Source organism: Bicyclus anynana, chromosome 15 (genome assembly GCF_947172395.1).
Source record: "Bicyclus anynana chromosome 15, ilBicAnyn1.1, whole genome shotgun sequence".
Taxonomy (NCBI): Eukaryota; Metazoa; Arthropoda; class Insecta; order Lepidoptera; family Nymphalidae; genus Bicyclus; species Bicyclus anynana.
Genome location: NC_069097.1, coordinates 13,189,368 through 13,214,446, shown reverse-complemented (window position 1 = coordinate 13,214,446; position 25,079 = coordinate 13,189,368). Strand labels below are relative to the sequence as shown.

Sequence of the window (25,079 nt, the reverse complement as noted above, 5' to 3'; positions counted from 1 at the left end):
GTAACTTCAACTCTCTTATTTAAGCACTGAAAAGGAAAGTTTTCCGTTTTTACCGCACCTTTCTTTGACTCTCCGCTTCTATTGGTCATATCGTGATGTTATACATATAGCCCAGGACACTTTCAACGTAGCTATAAAAAAATTTTAATTCGGTTCAAAGATCCAAAGATTACCTACCACTTACGGCGTCACAAACTAGGTAACTGGGTAAAGTTTCTGATTTCTCTTTATATTATTTGGTGGAATATTTACCCATGAGGAGTTCTAGACGGACTTGCCTGTAGTAAGTCCGTCTAGAACTTTACTAGACTCTCCATGGTCATGCATATTTCAAATACTCAACATCTCACATATTAAACTAATTTGTTACAAATTGTTAATAATATAAGCATTACAATTACACACAAAATTTATGATTTACAAAATAAACCAGAGTTGCTGATTATTGGAATAATCCATCGCGGTAAGGTTGGGTCACCTTGCTGACCCTGGGATAAATCTTCCACTACAAATAGGTTTTATTATTAATTCAATAAATATTACATAAAATATGATTTACATAGCAGTATAGTGATTGTAACCATCCCATTAACTGCAACTTGTGACGGGCGGTCCCGCTCTTCCATCTATAGTAGAGTATTTGAAATAAATAATAATCATTAATACTAAATGACAAATAATATACAAGAGTGCATGTGTTTGTTTTTGTGAGTGATATGTGTGTGTTGTTTGTGTGGTGTGTGTGAGGATGTGTTCATGAGCGTGCGTGTGCGTGAAAGTTTTTATATTTCGATTTTTGCTACACTTGATGCGAAAGGCTAATCCACCGATCTGATTATGGGTAGTGGAGGAGTTATCTCGTCCGAGAAATCTTCATTTACAAATGGTACGGCATTTTTGTTCTTTTTTATATTATTATTACGTATGTTGGTGTTAGCAAACAAAAACATCAAAAACAACCATCAAATCCACTTTAAAGTAGCGTTTACCCACATTTTTTAAAAAAAAAGTCAAACATTTTTTTATTCGTAATCGGTACATCTTTGCCCAGTCTACCCCAAAACAATTTCATAGCTAATGACCCCTCCTATCACTTTATAATGGAAATGTGTGGCAATCCATTGCAAAATTAAATTTTACCCAAAAAAATCACTATGTTTTAAAAATTACGATTTTTCATTTATACCTAAGTCTGTTTTTGTTGTTGAGTTTAAGTCCATTTACTCAGCCATTTTTCCATTTATTTAATTTTTTTTTTAATATCTCGTTGGATTGCTAATATACATGACATAGACATACTTGTTTTAAACTGCTGTGCTGATAAAGTTGACAGGTAATTTTTCTGATAGAAATTGGGAAATGGTACTAAAATCATCATGGTAGAGCCGTGGTCGCACCCATTATATACCTCAGCCAGATATTTTCTTTTAAATAGGTATATAAAATGGTGATATACTATTACCATTTAACAATAGATATAGAAGTAGCCAGTTATGTAATACATTTAATCTCCAAGTTATTTTGTCGTTAATTATATAATCATTAACACTACGACTTTTCTATAAGCTTGCGTTTAATAAAAACTTTGTACTTATTGAAAGACATGACATTCAAGTGGCAAATAATATAGGAATTATAATGATTACGTTGGCGTCCGTGCGAACACTGGCGCGGCCTTGCCGCCGCCGCCTGCTGCATATGTATGCTTCTCCCGCGGCGCCGCTCTGCATGTCTCCGAGGTGTATGCAAACGAGGCGCCGCGACGCGACCGCGTGCGTCGGGTGAGGCGCCGCGGGGAGCGCCGCGCCCGGCACGGACTTCTAGACAACTCGCACGAATATCATAAGTGAGCCAGCGCCAGCGGCTGCCTCTGCGTCAACGCGTGAGGCTCCGAGCCCGCCGTCGCCTCGCTAACGTCTGCGATCTTTTTTTTTTTTTTTATTCTTTACAAGTTAGCCCTTGACTACAATCTACAAGTGATGATTCAATTTAAGATGGAAGCGAACTAACTTGTTAGGAGGAGGATGAAAATCCATACCTTTGCGGTTTCTACACGACATCGTACCGGAACGCTAAATCGCTTGACCAATTAAGAAAATCTCAATCGGTCCAGCCGGGGATCGAACCCAGCACCTCCGTCTTGTAAATCCACCGCGCACAACACTGCGCCACGGCGGTCGTCAAATTTACATTAGTACAAATGCGTGTGCCTGCGACATGTATTTGTTTGCACTGATGTGTACTTCCGTTGCCGCGTCGCCAGCGCCGTCGCCGCCGGTGATGCAAATCCTGATCGATGTGTAGGTACCTACATATTTTTTGCTCGGGTGCGAGTAATTTAAGAAGGTTTCGTAAAAGCAGAAGGATTTTTCAATGGGTCGCAAAAAACTGACAACTGCTAGTTTTTTAGCGATTAAAAAATATATCTCTTTTCGCCGATCCCCCCGCCCCCGCCACCCCGACCCGCGCAACAAAACCCGATGACGTTTCAATAAGCGAGAGCGACACACAATAGCGACTCAGTTAAAGCCTTTTGCTATTTTGTGTGCGCGTGTTTTTTGCGGAGCCGCCCCCCCCCCCCCCCCTCGCGTCGCGCAGTGTTTCCTGTGTGTGCGAGCGCAAGGAGCGCTGACAAGCGACGAGTGGAGCCTGCGACAGCGCCAGGCCGAGCGTGCCTGTGCGCCGGCGCAGCGCGAGAACTCTTCGCATGTTGCTCACACACGAGCTGTCGCTCGCTGGAGTTCCACTTCACAATGAGGAACGTCGTAAAGAGATTGCAAAATGTATAATAATTATATGTCAAAGGGTATAGTTTTTATACTTTGGTGTCAAAGTATGAACGCCCCGGCAGGCACACTATGCCCGGGCAGTAAAATGTAGGGGAATAGATAGAGTACGAATTGTAGTTCATGGCATCACATTATTGTAAGTATGGTCATGTCAGGGCCAGCCCGTCCATACGGCGAACGGGGCAGTCGCTCCAAGCGCCAAATCCCAGAGAACGCATCAATGATAATCCTAGTCAACCGTAGACGGTACTGCATCTGATTTTCAATTGGTCATCCCAGAGTGTGGTCAAGATCAATTTTACACTCATAATTTGGTATAGGTATCTGCATATTATTAGGAGCAAATAGGAGAGGCGCCATAATTGGATCTCGCTCCATTTAAAAATTTACTTCGGGCCGGCGCTGAGTCATATTTTACAGTAGTGGGAAAACCTTGGGTGCAGAGGACAGGGTCTCGACCCACTGCGTAATCCAACATTAAATAATAGTGACCGTAATGATCTCTCATTTAGCATTAGTATCGACTTTTTTATTGACCTTCAACTATATTCGTCCACTTTAAAAAGAATACATTCTCTCTGTCACATAAAAGTTAAAGTGGGATTTATCGTAATTAGTAAATATCGTCCGTGATTTTACACAAATCGGGTCAGATTGTTGTCTTTTAGTGTATCAAGCGATTAAGGGCCACGTCTATTGAACAATTTCATTCACTTAACATTTTGGCGAAGGTCTTATTTCGATCTGACTCTGTAAGCTAAAATGTTGATAAGACATGCCCGCAGCTCCGCATACGAACTCGGCAACTTGTCACAATAGTACGATTGCGATATAAACAGAAGTTTGATTAAATGTTTATTAGCAATGGCTCCCTTCGACGAATGTCGGAGAGCCGGCACGTATCGTTTCCTGATCCGATTAATCGGCTTAATGAGCTGAGCTCGTTAGCGAATGTAGGCCTCGCGCCTCGCGCCGAGCGCCCTCGCCGGCGTGAGGCAGGCCGAGCGCCGCCGCCGGCGCACGGGTGGAGTGTTCATTAGACCTCTCACTGAGGCTTCACATCATCCCTCCCTCCGTTGCGTTGACCCACTCGTCGGCGGGCTATAGCACATAGTCGTTCGACACTGTGAGGAGCACCACGAGACGTCACTGACGATTACTCAACTTCTGACAAATCATTTTTATTGGAAGAAAAAAAGCTCAATATTCTAGAGCCAGACTCAGGACTCGAATTCAGAACCTCCTGACTTCCAAGGCCAAGTTTAAAATGGCAACGAGGTATTTAGTACATAAGGATAGTTGAACTCGTGCGCTACACAGAGCTGTTCAAGTTGTACTCGCCATCGTAACCGGACCGTTGTTCTGTTTCAGAGGAGTCGGGCGACCTGATCAAGTCTCCGTCGCCGCCGCCCAGCCACGGTGAGTGCGCGACGTACACACGACACGACAGCCGCGTGTCGCTGCGTCGGTCGGCGCGCTCCGCGTGGCGTAGCTCGTAGCGCGAGGGTGCGCCAGTGGGGTGCGGGGCGCGGGGCGGGGGGCACCGCACGCGCGCCTTAAAAAAAGTCGCACCTTCACCCTTTGACGTCGCACGAGAAAGTGATTTAGCACCTCGCCATTGTCGCCGCCCCGCGCGCGCGCTAACACGATTGTGTGTTAAAAAAAAATCAGTGAAATGAATAAACGACACGACCTCTCGGGCACAGTTGTCTGATTTACGTGTGCAGTCGCTGAATCAAATCCTGACGCGGAGCTATTTAGTAATTCATAATTAGTATCTAAATTTTTAGTTCAAGAATTGGCAAATCGAAATATAATATTCTATGGACGTAGGTACTACTGATGCGCGGAACTTTGCCATTAAAAAATATTGATTATCGTCTGGACCTGAGTCGGTGAGTAGATGCGGCGCGCGTGATACGGCGGCGCACAGCAGAGCGCACACACATCCCCGACAGTCACCGCCGCCGAGCCGCTGAGCGAGGATCTGGCGACTGCAGACATGATGTCTCATAAGTTTATCCCAAACAAGTAAATCCCAAAAAAGCTTAAAGTAAAGTTAGGATTGAGTAGGTGTTAGGTACTAGTCACCACTCAGTGGTCGTCGGTCTTCGTCTTGATCAGACAAAACAATTAAGTCGTAAGGCAACAGTCCACCGCTTATAATAAATGCTGTTTACTTCCATATAATGAATTTACTCAGGTACGAAACGCTCTACGATTTCATTTTAATTTTTTTATATCTCAATATTTTGAGAGCGCAACGATTACTATATCTATACGATTTTACTTTTAGAAGGATTCTGACGACTCTCGTTACGCGATCTCTCGTCACTCTGTGCACAATCGTGTGCGGTGCTCTCGGCCCCGTGTGTCGGCAGCGCCGCAGACGTGGGCGCGGCTCTGCAGACATCAGTCATACATTCGGCCGAGAGGAGACATTAGCGTCCCCCGTCCGCACAGCACGGTGGACGCTCTGAGTGCTGTTTCATTTTTTTACATCGCAGCACTCGCCGCTCCGTCATGGATTATTCACTTCGGTCCGCAAAGTGTGCATTAATAGAGCTCGCCGCCGGAGCGCGGCCCGGCGCGGGGCGGTGCGGGGCAAGGTGGTCTCCGAGGAGCGCCCGGCGGCCATAAATCCACCGTCCGACTGATTTACTACCCGGGAGACGCGAGGCGCGGCCGACTCCGTCGAGCGTTTAATGCGGAAATTCGCCCAATCTAAACTTTTCCCGCGCCAGACGACACGTCTTTATCGTTAATCGATTACATTTACGCCGCTTCGAATGTCACATCTGCTGCACTGCGCGTAGTGTACGTACAGTACGGTGTTCACACGTCTGTGACTGTTCGCAGACGGCTCGGCGAGCGGCGAGGGCGAGGGCGAGGCGAGCGGCGACGAGCGCGCGTCGCCGGGCAGCTCGCGCCGCGCCGCGCCGCCTGCCGCCGCGCACCCCGCCGCCGTGCTGGTGAGCCTGCTGGCCGCCGCCGCGCCCGCGCGCGCCGACGCTGACTCACCGTGTGGCTTGTTGCAGAGCGCGGCGGGCGCGGGCAGCGCGCTGGCGCAGCTGCAGCACCTCCTGCTGACGCAGCACGGCGCGCACTCGCTGCTGCTGCACACGCAGGTACCGCTCGCCGCACGTCTCGGCTCTGTGCCCGCTTCCCGGCCACGTGGAAGGAAGGCCACATTATTACGATCCTAAAACAGAGAAAAAACTCATTCAACGGACCCATAATGTTCCTCTCATTTATGTTCAAGGCTTTTAAGGAAGCTGGAGCCGTAAACCACTCCCCGCCCGGAACAATTCAGCTTCCGGAGAGAACATTCCAATACGCTCCAGCTCGCTAGAGTGCTGTCTTCTTAGATATGGAGAAAGTTTTCGACCGCGTTTGGCACGAAAGCTTTCTCCACAAAATCATCGTGCCAGTCATCCGGTTGTTCCTAAAAAATCGACGCTTTCGCGTCAGGGTGAAGTCTCGGAACTTCTTGAGGTCACAGCGGGAGTCCCCAACACCATTTTACTCGACTGTCACAGATGATGTACCAATCCAGTGAATAACCCGGGCATCACAACGCAACGAATACAGGGACATATAATGATCCTACTGAACTTTGTGAATTATTTAATGACTATTTTATAAATTTAAACGAAATGACCACTTTGAATAAAAATATTAGTAAATCATATTGTTATCCACCTAATACTCATTAAATTTTTATAAGCCCGACGGATGCTTATGAAGTTCTAGGTATTATCAAATCTCTCAACAACACCAAAGCCGTCGGCTATGACGAGATAAGAACAGACATAATTAAACATTGTGCCAATTACTTATGTGGACCACTAGCTGACATAATAAATAAATCATTTGAGCAAGGGACATTTCCGAATAAGCTAAAGATTTCTATTATCAAACCTTTATTTCAAAAAAAATGATCGTTATGACATAAATAACTACAGGCCTATAACTTTGGTACCTATTTTAGCAAAAATATTTGAAAAAGTAATGTTTAAGCGACTAAAAAACTTTTTGACGCCAATAATTTATTAATTCAAGAACAATTCGGATTTCGTAATAATAGTTCCACTACTGAGGCTTGTTTTTATCTAAATAAAATTATTAATGATAGCCTCAATGACAAAGTACCTATTACTGCTATTTTTCTAGACATGACCAAGGCGTTTGACTTCGTTAATCACAATATCTTATTAAATAAATTAGAAAGATATGGTATAAGGGGAACAGCTCATCAATGGGTAAAATCATATCTAAATAGTAGGACTGTATGTACACAAATTAGCAAACTAGAAAATAATATTAAGATGATTTATAATTCAACATACAAATATAATAAAAAGGGAGTACCGCAGGGCAGCATTCTAGGACCATTTCTTTTCTTGGCCTACATAAACGATATCACGGCGGCAACAAGTCACCCGTGCGTATTGTTTGCAGATGACACAACCATATTAGTGAGATGTCATAATGTTAATAGGTATGAACAAGAAATAAACGACGAATTACAAAATATAATAACTTGGCTAAATGAAAATAACTTGCAGGTTAATATAAATAAAACGAAAATTATGCAATTTAATTATTATAATTCAAAAACAGTGCCAGTTGATGTTAAATATAATGATATTAAAATAGGAGAAGATGACACAATGACATTTTTAGGATTAGTTTATGACAAAACAATGAATTGGAAATCTCATATTGACTACAAATTGGCCAAATTTGTTTATGCGCTCAGACGTCTTACGCAGACTATTTCCATCGATGTAGCTTTAAGTGCATATCACGGACATGTATCGTCTGTGCTGTCATACGTTTTAATACTCTGGGGTAACTCTGTAGACTTTATTAGAGCATTCCGACTTCAAAAAAAATGCATTAGAGCTATGTGTAAAGCAGGGCCATTAGATAGCTGTAAACCTCTTTTTAAGCAATTGAACATTCTTCCACTGCCTTGTATGTACATACGAGATGTTTGTATTTTTGTTAAGCGCCATCCAAAATATTTTCAGCGAAGAGGTGAAAGCACGGTCAATAAGTCGGTCAGACACGGTAACAAGTTGGTGCTATCAAAAGTATGTACTGGTAGTTATATGAAAAGTGCATACTGTATGTCTGTAAAAATATTTAATAAATTACCAGATGACATTCAAAAATTAAGCTTGCCCCATTTTAAAATGAAATTAAATAAATGGCTTATTGATAAGGGCTACTACGACATTAAGGAATATTTGACTTAATTTTTAATGACATACTCGTACTTACTTTTAATTCCAATTATTTTATTATATTGTAATTGCAACTTTTTCTTTTCTTTTTTTTTTCATTTAATTTGGGGACTATTTGTGTTATTTTTATTTTATAATTTTATTTAATTTAATTTAGTTATTGTGACTGATTGTATTTATATTTTTCTTAATTTTATTTCACTGTTTGTATTTTTTTCTTTTTCACCATGTATTTGCACACTATTAATTTGGTTGAATGCTGTAAGGAACGGTAATTCTTGCAAATAAACGATATTATTATTATTATTATTATCATCCTCATCGAGATGTACGCCGACGAAGCGGTGTTCATCTCAACATCCATAAGTCTGCACCACGCCGTTAAAAAGATGCAACAACAGCTGAACGCCCTTTCGAAATGGCTCCAAAAATGAAGGCTCTCGGTGAATATAAGGTAGACTTGAGCAATGTGATGGATGGCTACCGCCTACCGCCGCCATTAAATTTCATTGAAGAATATATATCGTGGATGCCCACGTCCGTGTATCTGGGCGTGACCTTGGATAGGAACTTGATCATGAAGACGCACACAAGAACACAGCTAAGAAAGCGAAGACCGCTGTACATGTATTGAAACCGGTGCTCTCACCGTGCCTACCACTCCGTGAAACGATTGGGGCTTACGAAACTCGTGTACGCTCCGCTGGGGGCCTGTGTCCGGCAGTATCGGCTGATGGCAATGATTACGATGTCTAATTTATTTTCAAATCTGTAGTGAGCCGTCGACTGCCCCTGACCTCCCCGCGCCGTGTCCGCAGGTGCAGCAGGCGGTGGCGCAGGCGGCCGCGCAGCAGCTGCAGCAGCTGCAGGCGCGCGCGCACGCGCCGCCCGCGCTCGGCGCCGCGCGCTCGCCCTCGCCGCGCAGCCCGCCCGGCGCCGCCGCTTTCCTCACGCCGCACACGCCGGGTCCGGGCCGCGCGCGCTCGCCGCCCGCGCTCCACTCGCCGCTGCACGCGCACGCGCACAAGCCGCGCGCGCTGGACCCGGCCGACGACACGGCCGACCTCGAGGAGCTCGAGCACTTCGCCAAGACCTTCAAGCAGCGCCGCATCAAGCTCGGTGAGCCCCGCCCCGCGCCCGCGCCCGCGCCGCCGTCGCCGGCCGACGCTGACGCCGACCGCTCTCTGTTGCAGGCTTCACGCAGGGCGACGTGGGGCTGGCCATGGGCAAGCTGTACGGCAACGACTTCTCGCAGACGACCATCTCGCGCTTCGAGGCGCTCAACCTGAGCTTCAAGAACATGTGCAAGCTGAAGCCGCTGCTGCAGAAGTGGCTGGAGGACGCCGACTCGTCGCTGAGCGGCGGCGGCGCGGGCGGCGCGGGCGGCGGCGCGGCGCTGGCGGAGGCGGTGGGGCGGCGCCGCAAGAAGCGCACCAGCATCGAGAGCGGCGTGCGCGTGGCGCTGGAGAAGGCCTTCCTGCGCAACCCCAAGCCCACCAGTGAGGAGATCGCCGCGCTGGCCGACTCGCTGTGCATGGAGAAGGAGGTGGTGCGCGTGTGGTTCTGCAACCGGCGCCAGAAGGTGAGTGGCGGCTCAGCAGCGGCGCGCCGCGAGACGGAGACGGAGGTCCTGGGTTCGATCCCCGGCTGGGCCAATTGAGATTTTCTTAATCGGTCCAGGTCTGGCTGGCGGGAACACGCAAAGAGCAAGTACCGGGTTCGCCCTCCCTCGGCCCAAATTACCGAGTGGTTGAAAGGGCCATGGGAGGTGGTGGGTTGTCTCCTAGGTCTGGCTGGTGGGAGGCTTCGGCCGAGGCTAGTTACCACCTTACCGACAAAGACGTACCGCCAAGCGATTTAGGGTTCCGGTACGATGTCGTGTAGAAGCCGAAATCGTCATCAACCCATATTCGGCTCACTGTTGAGCTCTAGTCTCCTCTCAGAATGAGAGGGGTTAGGCCAATAGTTTATCAATCGCAGTTGCAAAAATTTTAAAAACACTAGCACTAAAATTTTGTTATTTAATGCACTGACGAGAAGTATTTTAGAATACGGTTCAGTTGTATGGAATCCATTTTACAACGTACACACTATGAGAATTGAACGAATCCAAAACCGATTTACTTACCATCTTAGTATTTGTGATAAGTTAGTTAAAAGCAGAAATAATATTAGTTATAACTCTAGATTACACCATTACAAATTGTTAGCTCTCTCGGATCGTAGAAAGATGTTAGATTTATGTTTCTTATATAAATTACTTAATGGACCGGTAGATGCATCCACTTTACTTTCTAGAATTTCTTTCAGAATACCAAGACCATATAGTCGGGTCAAAAATTTCACGCCTTTCTGGACTAGTTACTCCAAAACAAATTTAGGCGCTTCAGCTCCATTAAATAGAATGATTTCCACATATAACACTATTTCTAAGGAAGTAAATATTGATATAGCTGGTGACACTTTGCCTATTTTCAAAAATAAACTAGAAAAATATTTTTTAACTCAGTACAAAAGGGATACCTCTTAAATGTTATTTCTTAAATGTTATTTTTATTCTTTAGATTATACTGTTTTTTTTTCTTTTTATGGTTATATTAGTTTAATTCTGTTCATAATGTAATTGTGTGATAGATCCATATCTATATTTTCAAACGCAAATCTAAAACAGTTTTCTCCCTAATTTAGTCTAATTAACCTATTTATTATTCTTTTAATTCTTTTTATGTATCTATTCGAGTACAAAATTACGCATGTTGAGGTAACCTATAAGTGGGTCTATGACACAACAACTTCACTAATCTATGTTTTTGTAAAACTCAATTTTAATTGTCATAACCTGTTGGTACCCTATAAAAATAAATAAATAAATAAATAAATAAATAGTCCACCACGCTGGCCCAATGCGGATTGGCAGACTACACACACGCAGAGAATTAAGAAAATTCTCTGGTATGCAGGTTTCCTCATGATGTTTTCCTTCACCGATTGAGACACGTGATATTTAATTTCTTAAAATGCACACAACTGAAAAGTTGGAGGTGCATGCCCCGGACCGGATTCGAACCCACACCCTCCGAAGCCGAAAGGGGTGTAGATTTTCATCCTACTCCTAACAAGTTAGCTCGTTTCCATCTTAGATTGCATCATCATTTACCATCAGGTGAGATTGTAGTCAAGGGATAACTAGTAGTTGTAAAAATTAAAAAAAAAATCAGATCTTAATAATCACAAACCAATTACAATGTTGCCAATACAGGTTCTATATTTTTTATTATTTTGACTGCGACCGTGGTTAGGACCCATGTCCGGAGGATGTGAGAAATCAGGAACCTAGTCTAGCATCTTCAGTGTCGAAGATGCTGTACATAGGTCAGTTGTTTGGTCGGGGCGGCGTTGTCTGTTGTTGTACGGTTTTCAAATAACGCGTCGGCGTCGCAAACGTGCCGCTGGGGTATCGGATGCGAGGCGCGCTGCAACCAGTAGCTCAGACTCGATCAGCTCTCTCACGATAGCACCGCTCGTTCGTTCGCAGGAGAAGCGCATCAACCCGCCGGCGGGCGAGGCGTGCGGCGCGTCGTCGCCGGGCGCGGGCGCGCTGCTGCCGCTGCCGCACGGCTTGCCGCACGCGCTGCCGCACCCGCACCCGCACCCGCACGCGCTGCCGCACGCGCACCCGCACGCGCACCCGCACGCGCACGCGCACGCCGCGCTGCAGGCCGCCGCGCTGCAGCCGCTGGCGCTGCTGGCGCGCGCGCCGCGCGACTGACCGCAACATATCCTGTAAATAGTGGCGCCAGTCGCCCAGACTCTTAGTGTACATATGCGTAGCGTAGGTTACTAGTGGACCCCGCGCGCCGCGCCCGCGCCGCCAGGGCAGCTCGCCGCGCCGCGCGGACCCGCAGCGCGACTCGACACGTCTCGGTGAACGGTCGCCGAACGAGTGGCACTGAGACTCAGTACTCGTATTCTAAAATCATAATATTAGGTGCATTCTATAGAGATTAAGAAGGAATTCGATTCCCATTAGAAAAAATCCGATGTAAAAAGTACAAAGCTCGCGCTCCGGGTCCCGCGCGCTCGGCCGCCGCCCCCGCCCGCCCCCCGGCACGCGCGGGCGCCGCGCTCGCGGCTGTAAGTTATATTATAATGTGAATGAATTTTATTTATGTGAGGCGCGCCCCGGCCGCCGTGTACAGAACCCATATCACTTAGCGCTTAACGCGTACGTAAGGTGGATGTGTAGAACTATCTATATGTTACAATAAAACATGATAGATGACTCCGAATGCCTTTTATTTGCTCGCCCCCCCCCTGCACCTCCCCACCCGCCATTCCCTCCGAAACCTTCGACCTGCCATTCCTCCCCGTCGAAAGCTGTCCGCTTGTGTCGAAAGTATTATAATCGGTTATTAATAAACAGGCTGTCCCGTAAATATTACGACATACTTTACAGGGTGATGAATGACATCGAGGACTACTAAAATAACGCAATATCATCATCATTATCAAGCCATATTCGGCTCACTGCTGAGCTCGAGTCTCCTCTCAAAATGAGAGGGGTTAGGCAAATAGTCCACCACGCTGGCCCAATGCGGATTGGCAGACTTCACACACGCAGAGAATTGCGAAAATTCTCAGGTATGCAGATTTCCTCACGATGTTTTCCCTTCACCGTTTGAGACACGCGATATTTAATTTTTTTAAATGCACACAACCGAAAAGTTGGAGGTTCATGCCCCGGACCGGATTCGAACCCACACCCTCCGAAATCGAAGGCAGAGGTCAAATCCACTGGGCTATCATGACTCTAACGCAATATTTAGCCGGAATTTTACGGTTTTTGTACAAAATACAAATATCCCTACATTCAGTGCAGCCACAGAAAACATATATGGTGCAATTTAGTTTAGTACCATGTGCTGAAAAATGACTTAAGCGTTTTTAAGTGTGTTTTTACAAAAAACGTGCTTGATCTTTTTCATGTTTAACGAATTTTATTGCATGTACTTTTAACGGTCACGTTGAAAAAAAATACTAAATACTAGGCAAAAATGAACAACTTTAGTAATAACGTACATGCATGTTTAGTAACAATTTTAACATAATCCACCCGTTTCGGAACTAAAATAGCAATGAATATTATTAACTATTATTTAAAAGCTTTCTGTATTCTCCGTTGGAAACAAAAATTACTCGTGAAAGAATTATTTCGAGACGTTGATTAGTTCCCGAGATATAGAAATTTAAAGTGAGCGCGCGGTGATCAGAAAATTATTAAAAGGACATATTTTTAAGCTAGGTGTACAACTATTCCTAGTACATATTTTATTCAACGTGACTATTAAAAGTGCATACAATAAAAATCGTTAAACATAAAAAGCAGTTAGGCCCATTTTTTTGGAAAAGACTCACTTTTTAGAAGAAAAACCCCAAGTTTCATTAGCTGAACCAATTATTCAATAATAATTACCAAGCACAAAATCCACTCTTAAGTAAATTTTCAGCACTTGGTATGACTTAAACTGCATTGAAGGTGCGGATTTTTGTATTTTGTACTGAGACAAATGTCTTAGCACTCCATGGATTCACCGTGCAGGTGCCGGGTCCATCGCGTGGTAGAGCAAAACACCGAGCAAAGTCCACTGTCCAGGACTTGCGACAACTGGATGTAGGGTTAAGGAATTCTTTGACGATCGATCAACATTCCCCTTCGCTGCTCGTGTTGTTCTCCCTGCCTATACAATTTTGGTAAGATCCTATTAGAGCAGCTTTGGAAACTCGTTCTAAATGTCTAATATAGAACTAGTTGCACTTCTAGAGGTTTGCTTCATATACTTTACTATGAACTAAGTCGTAGCGTGATATAAAGTGCAAGTGGCGCCATCTAGTGCCTCTGCACGTAAACACCTACTTCTACGGCGTACAGACTAACTGTAACTACATAGCCATTTTTAGTTAGTTGATTTGTTAGGTCATAATATTTATTCACTTTTATACTGTGATCCTTCGGAATGTTAGTCTCCCACGGCACAGTAAGCTCTACAAGTACTATTCGCTTAGTTTGTTTGGACAAAAGGAAAATGTCTGGTCTAGATCTCGAAATAGCGACAAGACGACCACTGGGATTATACAATGTTTCTCATACGTATCTATATCTTTATCTTCTATATCTATAGTTATAATAAAACTGGTTGAATTCTATACATTAATAATTTGAGATTTTACTTATACCATTAATTGTAACAACAAACGTTAGCGTGGCATAGCGCCATCTAGAATCTATACTTATAATATGAATTGTGTACACTTTGTACATTCTGTACATTAAAGATATGTTGAAAATTTTTGTTGGGGGGTTTATTACATTATATATTCTATACTGAAGCTAAAAATATTTTTTCTGTCTGTCCGTGATTTCTTGTTATTCGGGCATCACGATGAAACTACTGAATGAATTCAAATGAAACTTGGCAAGATTTAAGACCATAATTCGGAGAAGGTTTAAAATGAGAAGGGGGTGAAATAGGGGTTACAGTTTTAAAAATTTGTTAATAAATCATAAAAGAAATGCGAAATACATATAATGTAAGTAATTCAAAAATTTTTAAAATTCATTCCCTAAATCGGTGAAATAGGGCTTGAAAGTTTACTTTCCACGCGGATGAAGTCGTGGGCGTCCGCTAGTACTAATATATATATAGATGAAGAATTTGTTTGTTTATCTGATTGAACGCGCTAATCTCAAAACTATTGGTCCGATTTGAAAAATTTTTTCAGTGCTAGATGGCCCATTTATTGAGGAAGGCTATAGGCTATATATTATCCCCGTTTTACTACAGGAACGGGAACAACGAGGGTAAAACCGCGCGACGTCAGCTAGTCCATTAATAAAGTCCGATCAGGTGCAGAACCTAGGATTGAGTAAGGCTTACTAGATGATTTTGTTATTGAATCTGCTTTGACGAAGTTAATTTGTCTTTTATTTGTAGTCAATCCTTTTTGAGCTTTAGCTACTGAAAGGCTTATAGCTTCGCGTATAATATTACTCTATCATTACGACGTGACTAAAAACCCCTTTTCAGGAGCACCTTGCATCCAACCAACACAATGCATGCCTTAGTGTTCCTATTGCCTCACCACAAGTAGGTATAGCAAGATTTTTCAGTGATCTGGGAGAGTCATTTGAAAGGCATTAAGATAGAATTTTAATAAGGCAGGAGACCCGTCATATAGTAAGGGGCGCCACTTTAGTGTAACCGGGATGCACAACTCACCTAAGGATAACCACTTATTTTGGATTTCTAAATTCATTGCGTGCACTTTTTAACTTTGATGTTCATCTTGTTGTAAAAAGTATTTTAAGTCTCGTTCTTCTTTATTCTTACGTGCACACAGCCCAGCTCTATTAGCACCTTAGCGTGCACCTGCCATAAATTGTTTATGGCCTTGAATTCAATTTAGTGGCACACTCATCTTTTAGGAGTGACGCTACTAATTCGTCCCGAGACTTTGCCAGGACATGCGTTTTGGTAACTGTTAGGTGTTTGTAGAGTTCCGATGGCTTCTTCATTTTTAACCCTAAACTGTTGAGAGCCCTGAATAAAGTAAAATATGACGGCGTATTGGCGTAGTTGGTTCCTGCAAAACTGGAAAATATTAGTGTGGTATATGGATGCTTATCACTTCCTGGGTTATTTATATAAATTAAACATGCATTTTTTATGAAAGCTTAGTGTTTGTTTGTCGCGGCTCTACCACCGGTCAAGTTAAAAATCATTACATAGATTGACTTGGCCATCGCGTAAAAACACGATGTATCTCACAAAACAAGTAATGCATATTAGTGCGTTTAGTGAATCTATTTTATTAAAAATATTAAAGAATTTTAATACTGATATTGTCACTACTGACTGACTGACTGATATTGTCGTTACGTTATAACTTAACACAGAAAAAACTGATTTGCGAGAATTGGTAGATTTTTAAAAGATACCTTTTCTCTTCCGGTACCTTCTACTACTTGAACACCAACAACGGATTTTCTAAAGCTCACTCTCTATCTTGTGAACTTTTCTTGTTTTTTGTAAGTAGTCTTCCTCTTTTTCTTTTCCGATACCTAGGTACTACTTCTTGAGCTTCGCAATAGTTTTTCTCAAAGCCCGCTCCCTGTCTCTTCTTTCTTGGAGGCTTTAACGTTATAGGTAATTTTTGACAAGTGTGACGGTAAATAAATAAAACGTGGGTTGCAACATCGATATCGCAGTAACTGCCGTTTCTGGTTCAAAAATTCTGAAAGTTGTTTTTTAAGCAACAATTTGTGTCTTCTATCAGTAAAAAATACTATCAACCCGCTTGTAAATTATAAATAATAAATTCTTTGAAGCTTGCATGTCTGCTGGAAGTGCCTCAGGGTTTTTATGATCGGTCAGTCAGTTAGTGACAAAATTAAGAAACTTTGACTAGTTATAATTCTTAAAGTAGCGGCTCAAAATCAATGAAATTTAAAATATACCGTGTCTATATGTATAATGCCTGCTTGGGTACTGAAAATTCATCCACAACGGAATTATAGGAGTCGAAAAAGGCTTAACTTGCTGCGAGAAAAGTATAGTACCTACGGCCGCGCCGCGTTATTCTCGACTGTCGGGGCCGGCCGCGCCCCATGCAGTCGGCGGTAGGAGCTCTTGCTTTGTCAAATGTACCGAGACATTGACATGAGCTGCACGTTTGCTACGACTTTGTACACAGGCGTTGATGGTATCACATCACAAGGGAACAAGAGTTCGACTGTAGACAGGTGTGACAGGTCTCATAACACTTTTTTTTAAGATAAATTGTTTTGATTGTATTAGATATTACTATACAATGTATTCATATAAAGTAGGTATTGCAAATCAACTAGATTTTGTCAAAATATATAGGTAGGTATGTGAAATCTGCCAATCCGCATTGGGCCAGCTTGGTGGACTATTGGCCTAACCTCTCTCATTCTGGACGGCTCGAGCTCAGCAGTGAGCCGAATATGGGTTGATAGTGCTGAAGCTAAAATTTATTTTTCTTTTGACAATAGGATTTATTCGGCGATAAGCCAAATAAATTGCATGAGACTAGATATAGTAGAGTACGATTTACGTGCATAACTTTGCAAACTAAACTAAATCACCCGCGTCTCTATTATATTTAGTATTAACTCACTTCGTTCGGGGGAATCGGGAGCTACGGGGTAATAAGAATCGCTTTAGTGTATCTGAACCACTTGATCTCGTTTTGTTATTACGGATCATGGAATAGTGCAGGTAGGTACTTGTGACTTGCAGCATCGTTACATGGTTTACTTTTGACCTGAAAACGGACCGCAAATCTGTTTTTCGGTCAATAGATCAATTTTTTACGATTTTCAACGGCAAATTGTGAGTATTAAAACTATTTTATTTTAAGTAGGTAGGTACTGCCTGTTTTTACTTGTAAAACTATCATACCATAAAAAACAACACTTGTAAAATGTAGCAATTCTCGCAATCAGTTATTCTACCGTAAAAAGTTGTGAGATCCATGTAATAGCAAGTCGATTACTTCTGATTATAGAATGAGATAAAATGTATATTTACTTATGTAAAAAAAACCGAATTTTGAGAATTATATGAAATTTTCAAAATGAGTACCTATTTGAGGTAATTAAAGTCGAATGGCTGCCATTAGTCATTACACAATTTCATTATTTTTTGAGATGCCCCATTAACATTCAAAAAATTTCAAGTGTACATATTATAATGAATAATAATAAAAAAGTATAAAAATTACATATTCTTATTCTGGTTACCAGTGTGGTTCTCACTACCCCGTGCACCTGGGTGACGGGAGTCAATGTTACTTTTCTCAAAAATGAGTATAAATGTATTTGCTTTTTTTGATTTTTAATTTTTGTGTTGCTGTAAAAAAAAACAAAAACTATAGTAAAAAGTGAAGTTTTTTAAAAGTTATAGGACGTTTTTCCTAAGTAGCGCCAATTACCCCTTGTTTACTTGTGCTTCAGTGTCCCTCATGACTCAACCGTTTCATAATCTACTATTGTAATATCGATATAGGTACTAGATGAATACATTTTAGCTCTCTGACGGCGAGCGCAGGCTCCGACCAACTACAGCTGTCACTCGTAAGGTGATAGAAATGAACCGAGCAGCGGCGACTCCGTGGGCGCACGTGTACGGTGCGGGGGGGCGCGCGCGGGCGGCGGAGTCGGCGTGATATCACGCCCGTTATCAGTGCGAGATTAGATACCGCCGCGAGCGCACCGGCCGGCGAGCGGTGAGCGGCGCGCGCATTGCAGCGAGCGGCGAGCGGCCAGAGCAGCATGCGGAGCAAGGACCGCCTGGACGAGCTGCGCCACGTGAGTACCGGCGAGCGTCGACGCTGCACTATACAAAATTCAAAAAATTTGCGAGTCAATAATCGCTAATGTTTCGCTATTTCCTGAATATCCACTTCTATACAATATATTTATATCAAGCACGGAATACTCCACATTGCTTAGTTATGCCCGAGGAGCGCGGGCCAGCGACCAAAGCCACAGTATAATATCTACTGTGTCAAAGCTCAGACGAGCAGCGGCCTTCCCACTGCAGGCTAGTGACGTTATCTGTTATCATCGATAAGTCACCACTCGGCGGATGCGGGGAACTATGACCGATAAGTAGTATGTACTATAGCGTAACGGAACAGTTCTCTTCCACACTTTTTCAACGTTTCTAATATTTTCCGAACTTCATTAAATCAGCGGAGACGGAGCTCGTTCTCCTATTCGATGTAAAGGAAGCCTAGAGACTATGCGCGGACACTTCACCATTGTATACCGCCGACTGACGCTCCGGTGTGATGCATCGTTGCAGCGCGCGCGGCAGGCGGGGCTGGCGCCGGACGCGACGCCGGACGCGACGCCGGAGCCCTGCGCGCCGCACCGCAGCGACATCGAGGAGCTGCTGCGAGAGGTGAGTGCTCCGCGTTGCGAGGCGCGAGGCGCACGGTACGAGGCGCGAGGCGCACGGTGTGCGTCGGCGGCCTCGATGTGCTAATTAGCGTAATAATAGTTTGCGCGACACGTCACACGGCGCGCTAATTTGTTGACTCTACATTTTATTGGCCCTCGTTGATATTAACTACTAGCATTGTTGTGAAACGTATAGTTTCCTGCTGCGCGTAGATATTAGTTATTGCTGCACATCGCCGGTCGCCGTCAGCAGAGCCCTGTAGCTGTTGCAGGCACATTTTGCTTATATTTTTCTAAAAAATGACAATCGTACGTGCTACCTTCTGATCACTTTGAAGGCGGTGCCAACACAGTGATGCAACTCAAGCCGTTTAAACCATAAAGTTATAAGTATGATTTTCTTTCCCGTAGTTCGTTCAGAAACGGCTTTAATTAATACGTCACTGACTTGGTTCCGCCTTCAAAGTGATCATAAAGTAGCACGTACGATTGTTAATTTTCGCTTTTTAGTTTATTTTCAGATTTTGAATTTGGTTCAATTTTATTTATGAAAATTTTATATTTTTACGTTTTTACTCCTGAACTAGGCTAAGGTTATAACGTAAAGATAGACCTATGTGCCTAACACAAAATTACTGAACTGATTTTCATTAAAATTAAATGGAACCAATCTGGAAATGTACTCTTTCAAAGAAAAAAAGATTTTTTAAAATCGGTTTATATATGACGAAGTTATAAGGTAACAAATATTATAAAAAAACATACGCGTCGAATTGAGAACCTCCTCCTTTTTTTGAAGTCGGTTAAAACTAAATGGAGACGGCAGGCAGATAAGATGACTCGGATATGTTTTTATATTTGGATGTGCTTAAAATAACAAAAAAAATGTTTGACAATAAAATTTGTAGAACTCGTTCGCTGTACATGAATGCTGGTGACTCATGTCAAATTTAATAAAAACAATATTAATTTCGTGTAGTATGTTGTACATGGAATAAGGGTTCGAAATCAATTAATAAAAAATTGTCAAACGCTCCGTTTGTGAGGAATTTGTTATAGTGACGTCATGAAACAGTTGAAATATAGATTGTAATGGCCGACAGGTGTTTTGTGGCTTAAATTGTCAAAAACATATTTATAAACTAAAATTTTGTCTCAAAAAAATATGGAAATTCAATAGTAAGTAGATAACGAATAATTTAAGAACATTTAAAAAAGTGTGAACTAGCCTAGTGAATGTAAACTTTAAAGCGACGCGTTCCGTCACACACTAATATATTTCATCAAACTCAGTGCAGCCATTCGGACGATTTTCTTATTAATTTATTATTATAAAATTATAAAAATCGAAGTCCTCAATATGTTCACGCCCGTCTCGCGTCGACCATAACGACACTTCAATCTCTGTCAATCCTCAGCTTCTGTCACTCTTTCACAATTAGTCGATATCGATATGTTCACGACGAGCGCAACACTGCAGAAGGCCTCGCGTGACGTCACGCGTCGTGCCCCCGACTCGTCCTCCCCGCGCTGACGCAGCGCTCTGTCGCAGGTGGAGCCGGTGCGCGCGTGGATCCTGGACGTGGAGCGCAACACGCAGCTGGTGCGGCGCCTGCACGCCGACCCCGCCTACCACGGCGACCCGCGTGAGTACCGGCGGGGCGCGGCGCAGGCTGCGGGCGTCGCCACCGACTGACCGGCGGGCGCAGTGTTGCAGGAGCAGCTGGACGCGCTGGTGACGGCGTCCAACGCGCTGGGGCTCAAGGTGTGCGGCGCGCTGCGGCAGCTGGAGGCGCGCGCGCGCGCGGGCGGCGGCGGCGGGGCGCGCGCGCGCATGGCGCGGCTGCAGTACGCCGCCACGCGCCGCCTGTTCGACGACGCGCTGGCGCGGCACCAGCGCGCGCTGGCGGCGCTGCACGACCAGCAGCACCTGCTGCTGCGGGAGCAGCTGCGCCTGAGTACGTGCCTCTCTCTCTGTCACCGTCACTCGCTCGTCGCGTCTCTGTCCGCCGCCTGCGACTGCCGAGGCCGCCGATGTTGCTCATGAGGACATTCTCTAATTTATGGGAACCGTTAGGCCTCAGATTATTAGGCTAATATAGGTATATAAATATAGCCGTTTACGCAACGTCCGCTAGTAGGTTCCTACATATTATATTACAGTCACTCGATACCATAAACCTACTCACGACAATATACATATTCGTCATACAAACAATATTTTTGCAATCAACGATAGTATGGTCGTTTGTAATTGAGCTTCGAATGCAGACATCAGGACACGGTCAAGGGACACTATCCATTTAACCGATCGGTTGTGGTCAAAGGATCCATCCTATCCATTTACTTCAGCATCGAGCCGATTGTCGTCCACTGCTGGACTCTTCTATTCACTCATTCCTCTACATAAAGGGCAACAGCTGCCACGTCGGCCGTCCATCAGCGATAATGTCATCATGGCAACGACTAGAGAATTATTTTATTACTAGCTGACGCCGCGCGGTTTTACCTGCGTGGTTCCCGTTCCCGTAGAAAAACGGGGATAATTTATAGCCAATAGCCTTCCTCGATAAATGGGCTATCTAACACTGAAAGAATTTTTCAAATCGGACCAGTAGTTCCCGAGATTAGCGCGTTCAATCAAACAAACAAACTCTTCAGCTTTATAATATTAGTATAGATTAATCTGTGCATTATCCTATCCTATTTATATTATGAACGCGAAAGTTTATAAGGATGTTTGTTACTCTCTAACGCCGCTACTACTGAAGCGCTTTGGCTGAAATTTAGAATGGAAATAGATTTGACTCTGGATTAATACCTAGGCTACTTTCATCCCGGAAAAAATCATGGTTCCCGCGGATTTGTAAAAAACTGAATTCCACGCGGAAGAAATCGCGGGAGTCCGCTAGTCTATATTATATAATCAACTTGAGAACCTGCTTTTCATTGAAGTCGATTAATAAAAATGAATTTTGTATCTTCCTAAGCGCGAATCTCGAGAACGGCTGAACCGGTTTTACTAATTCTTTTTTTTACAATAATCCTAGAAGTACTAGGATGGTTTTTACGAAGAAAAAAAATTTAAAAAGAGTAAAAAAAAAATCTCCCATAATAACGATTTGTATCTTCTATACAAGAATGAACTTTGAATTTCCTAAGCGCAAATCTCGAGAACGGCTGAACCGATTTCGTTAATTGATTTTTACAATACTTCTTGAAGTGCGAGGATGGTTCTTACGGTCTTTTAGGGTAGGGGTAGGATAGGTGTAGGGAGTAGGGTAGGAATAAGTGCAGAAAAGTCAAAGCGAAGCTTGACCGGATCCGCTAGTGGATTATAAATATAAGACGATAGTATTATATTAGACAAATGAAACTATGTGTTGCTCTGAAAACAGAATTATTTATTCCTTAGTATTATTACAATGATTAGACTAATACGCAATATTTATGAACACATTAACTCACCTGAAAACAGAAAAACGACATTAAATGTTCCTTATTTGTCTTGGTGTAATTAAATAGTTTCGAAATAAAAAGAAATAACCTCTAACGACCGAAGAACTTTACGCTTTTTTCCCTCTTAAAAGTGACAGATGACATTTGACAAATATAATATAGTGTCATCTGTCAATGTCACTGATCACAGACAGTCGATAGACGCGCCAAATTTAAATAGGGTATACCTACATACATGGTATACCCTTACATCTCCCCCCCTTAGGTAAGTACATTCCCGAAGATCCTCTTCTTCTCCAACATTAATGCTTCAATCCTCACTTTCACCTGGTATGGGGACAGGAACAAGCTTTGTAACATGAAACAGGCTTGACTCTGACCTTCTATGACCTGTATTAATCTTGTACATAGATTCTGATAGTTTTTCTTCAATTTTAAATGGACCAATCCTCACTTCATCCAACTTTCTTCTATTTAGCTTATGACCATTTTCAACATATACCATATCCCCTATTTTAAAATTATAGTTTGTTCTATTTTTATCAAATATCATTTTATTATATTGATGTGACTTAATTGTTCTTTCTAATGCAATTTTCCTGTCTTTAATCCAGTCACCTGATTGTTTTTCTAGTTTAAGTTCATCTGGTATGAGTGAAACGTCAGTGCCATCCAATAGGTATTTTGGTGCAAAACCCGTTATTGAATGTTCCGTATTATTATATTTATCCAAACAATTATGAGCAATAGTTGTCCATGCTTTAGTATTTTGTTTTTCATTTATCTTGCATCTTATTTTATTTACAAGTGTTTGGTTTAGTCTTTCGTTAAGTCCATTAGAAAACGGTGAATTTACTGCAGTGAATATCAGAGTGATTGATTTTTCATTTAAAAACATTTTAAATTCTTTTGAATTAATTCCAGGATATTGGTCACTAAGCACCATCCTTATTTCACTACAATTAGGTACCTTGTTGACAAGTTTTATAAAGTCATTTGCACTCTGTGTCTTTGAGGTTACTATATAACCATATCGAGTGAAATGGTCGACTAAAAGGTGTAAATATCTTTTCGTTGAACGAGTCCCACCAAATCCTCCAATCGTATCTATCGAGACAATTTCAAATGGTTTTGTGGGAGGGCCTAAGCATGACATTAAACCATATTTAGCTTGTCCTCTTGTCTTATTCTTAATACATATTTCACACTTTTTACATAAAGCAGTAATATTTCTAGTTAAATTCTTTGCCGTATAAAACTTTCCTATTTTATTTTGCATTTGTTTTATACCTATATGACACATATTGTCATGTATTAATTTCATAAACTTTATACTAAATTCTTCTGACAGTAGTATTTTTTCTTGGTTTTTTATTCGTTTATAATATATATTATTTTTATATGTTAAATTGTTCTTATATTTTTGAATATTCTCATTTTTCTCCTGATCTGTTAATATATCACTCAAAGATATTAAGTTTATTATTTTTAATTGTTCATGTATATCTTTATTCGCTTCTAATACAGGGTTTCTGCTCAAACAATCTGCCTCTAAGTTTTCTTTTCCTGGTGCATATTTTATTTCAAAGTCATATTGTGATAAATAATAGGATAATTCTCCTAGCTCTTCATCTGTTCTTGATTTTATATTTAAGTTTTCCAATGGTTTGTGGTCGGAATACACTCTGAAATGTTTGCCTATCAACCAGTACTGCCAGTATCTTATTGCTTCTTTAATAGCTAAGCATTCTAAGTATATAGCTTTCTTTTTCTTTTGGGATTCATTTAATTTTTTCGAGAAATATGCTACAGGTTTTTCTTTACCGTTTAACTGGATCTGCTTCAACACAGCTCCAATGCCTTGTAATGATGCATCCGTGTATATGTTTATTGGCAAGTCTTGATCGAAAATTTCCAAAATTGGTTGTGAGCATAGTAGTTGTTTTATCTTCTCAAAGGATTCTTGACATTCTATTGACCAAATGAACTTTTGATTTTTCCTTAGTAGATTATGTAGAGGCTCTAAAATTATTGAACCATTAGGTATGTACTCATGGTAGAAATTTATTTTCCCTAGAAGTTGTCTAATATTTTTCTGATTCTTTGGTGTTGGGAAATCCCTAATTGAAACAAGATTGTCTCTTACTGGTCTTACTGTGTTATCTTGTATTATATGTCCAAGATACTTTACTGAATTTGTTGCAAATCGACATTTTGTAAACTTAAGCCGAAAACCTTCCTTTTGTATTGCTTCTAAAAGCTGTGATAAGTGATTTATGTGGTCTTCATATGATTTTGAAAATAACAAAATATCGTCAATGAAATTTACTGCAAAATCTGTTAATTTGTGTTTTCTAAGTATGTTGCTCAATATTCTTTGGAATATGGCTGGAGAAGTTTTCAAACCGAACGGTAAGCATGTCCATTGGTAATGACCTTCATTAGTAACAAATGCAACTTTCTTTCTATCCTCAATTCGCAAGGGAATAGACCAAAATGCTGAGTTTATATCCAAAGTTGAGAAGTACTTACAATTTCTGGTTTTTGTTACTAAGTCCTCAATCAAAGGAAATGGTTGAGCTTGCGGTATCA

The 25,079-nt window shown here is 42.3% G+C and overlaps 2 protein-coding genes across 2 annotated transcripts; both read left to right on the top strand.

The window, feature by feature from the left end:
* The first annotated feature begins 3,653 nt into the window (after window positions 1-3,653).
* LOC112053646 (POU domain, class 2, transcription factor 3L-like) lies at window positions 3,654-12,326 on the top strand. Its single transcript, XM_052885936.1, has 6 exons — window positions 3,654-3,684; window positions 4,161-4,208; window positions 5,649-5,917; window positions 8,860-9,160; window positions 9,235-9,623; window positions 11,577-12,326. The coding sequence occupies exons 1-6, from the start codon at window positions 3,654-3,656 to the stop codon at window positions 11,808-11,810; spliced, it is 1,272 nt and encodes a 423-aa protein (XP_052741896.1). The 3' UTR covers window positions 11,811-12,326.
* A 4,732-nt stretch (window positions 12,327-17,058) lies between these two features.
* LOC112053644 (uncharacterized) lies at window positions 17,059-22,257 on the top strand. The gene is made up of 4 exons (XM_052885842.1): window positions 17,059-18,431; window positions 18,931-19,029; window positions 20,581-20,674; window positions 20,738-22,257. Exons 1-4 carry the CDS (start codon window positions 18,396-18,398, stop codon window positions 21,073-21,075), a joined length of 567 nt encoding a protein of 188 aa, XP_052741802.1. The 5' UTR covers window positions 17,059-18,395; the 3' UTR covers window positions 21,076-22,257.
* Window positions 22,258-25,079: the final 2,822 nt, after the last annotated feature.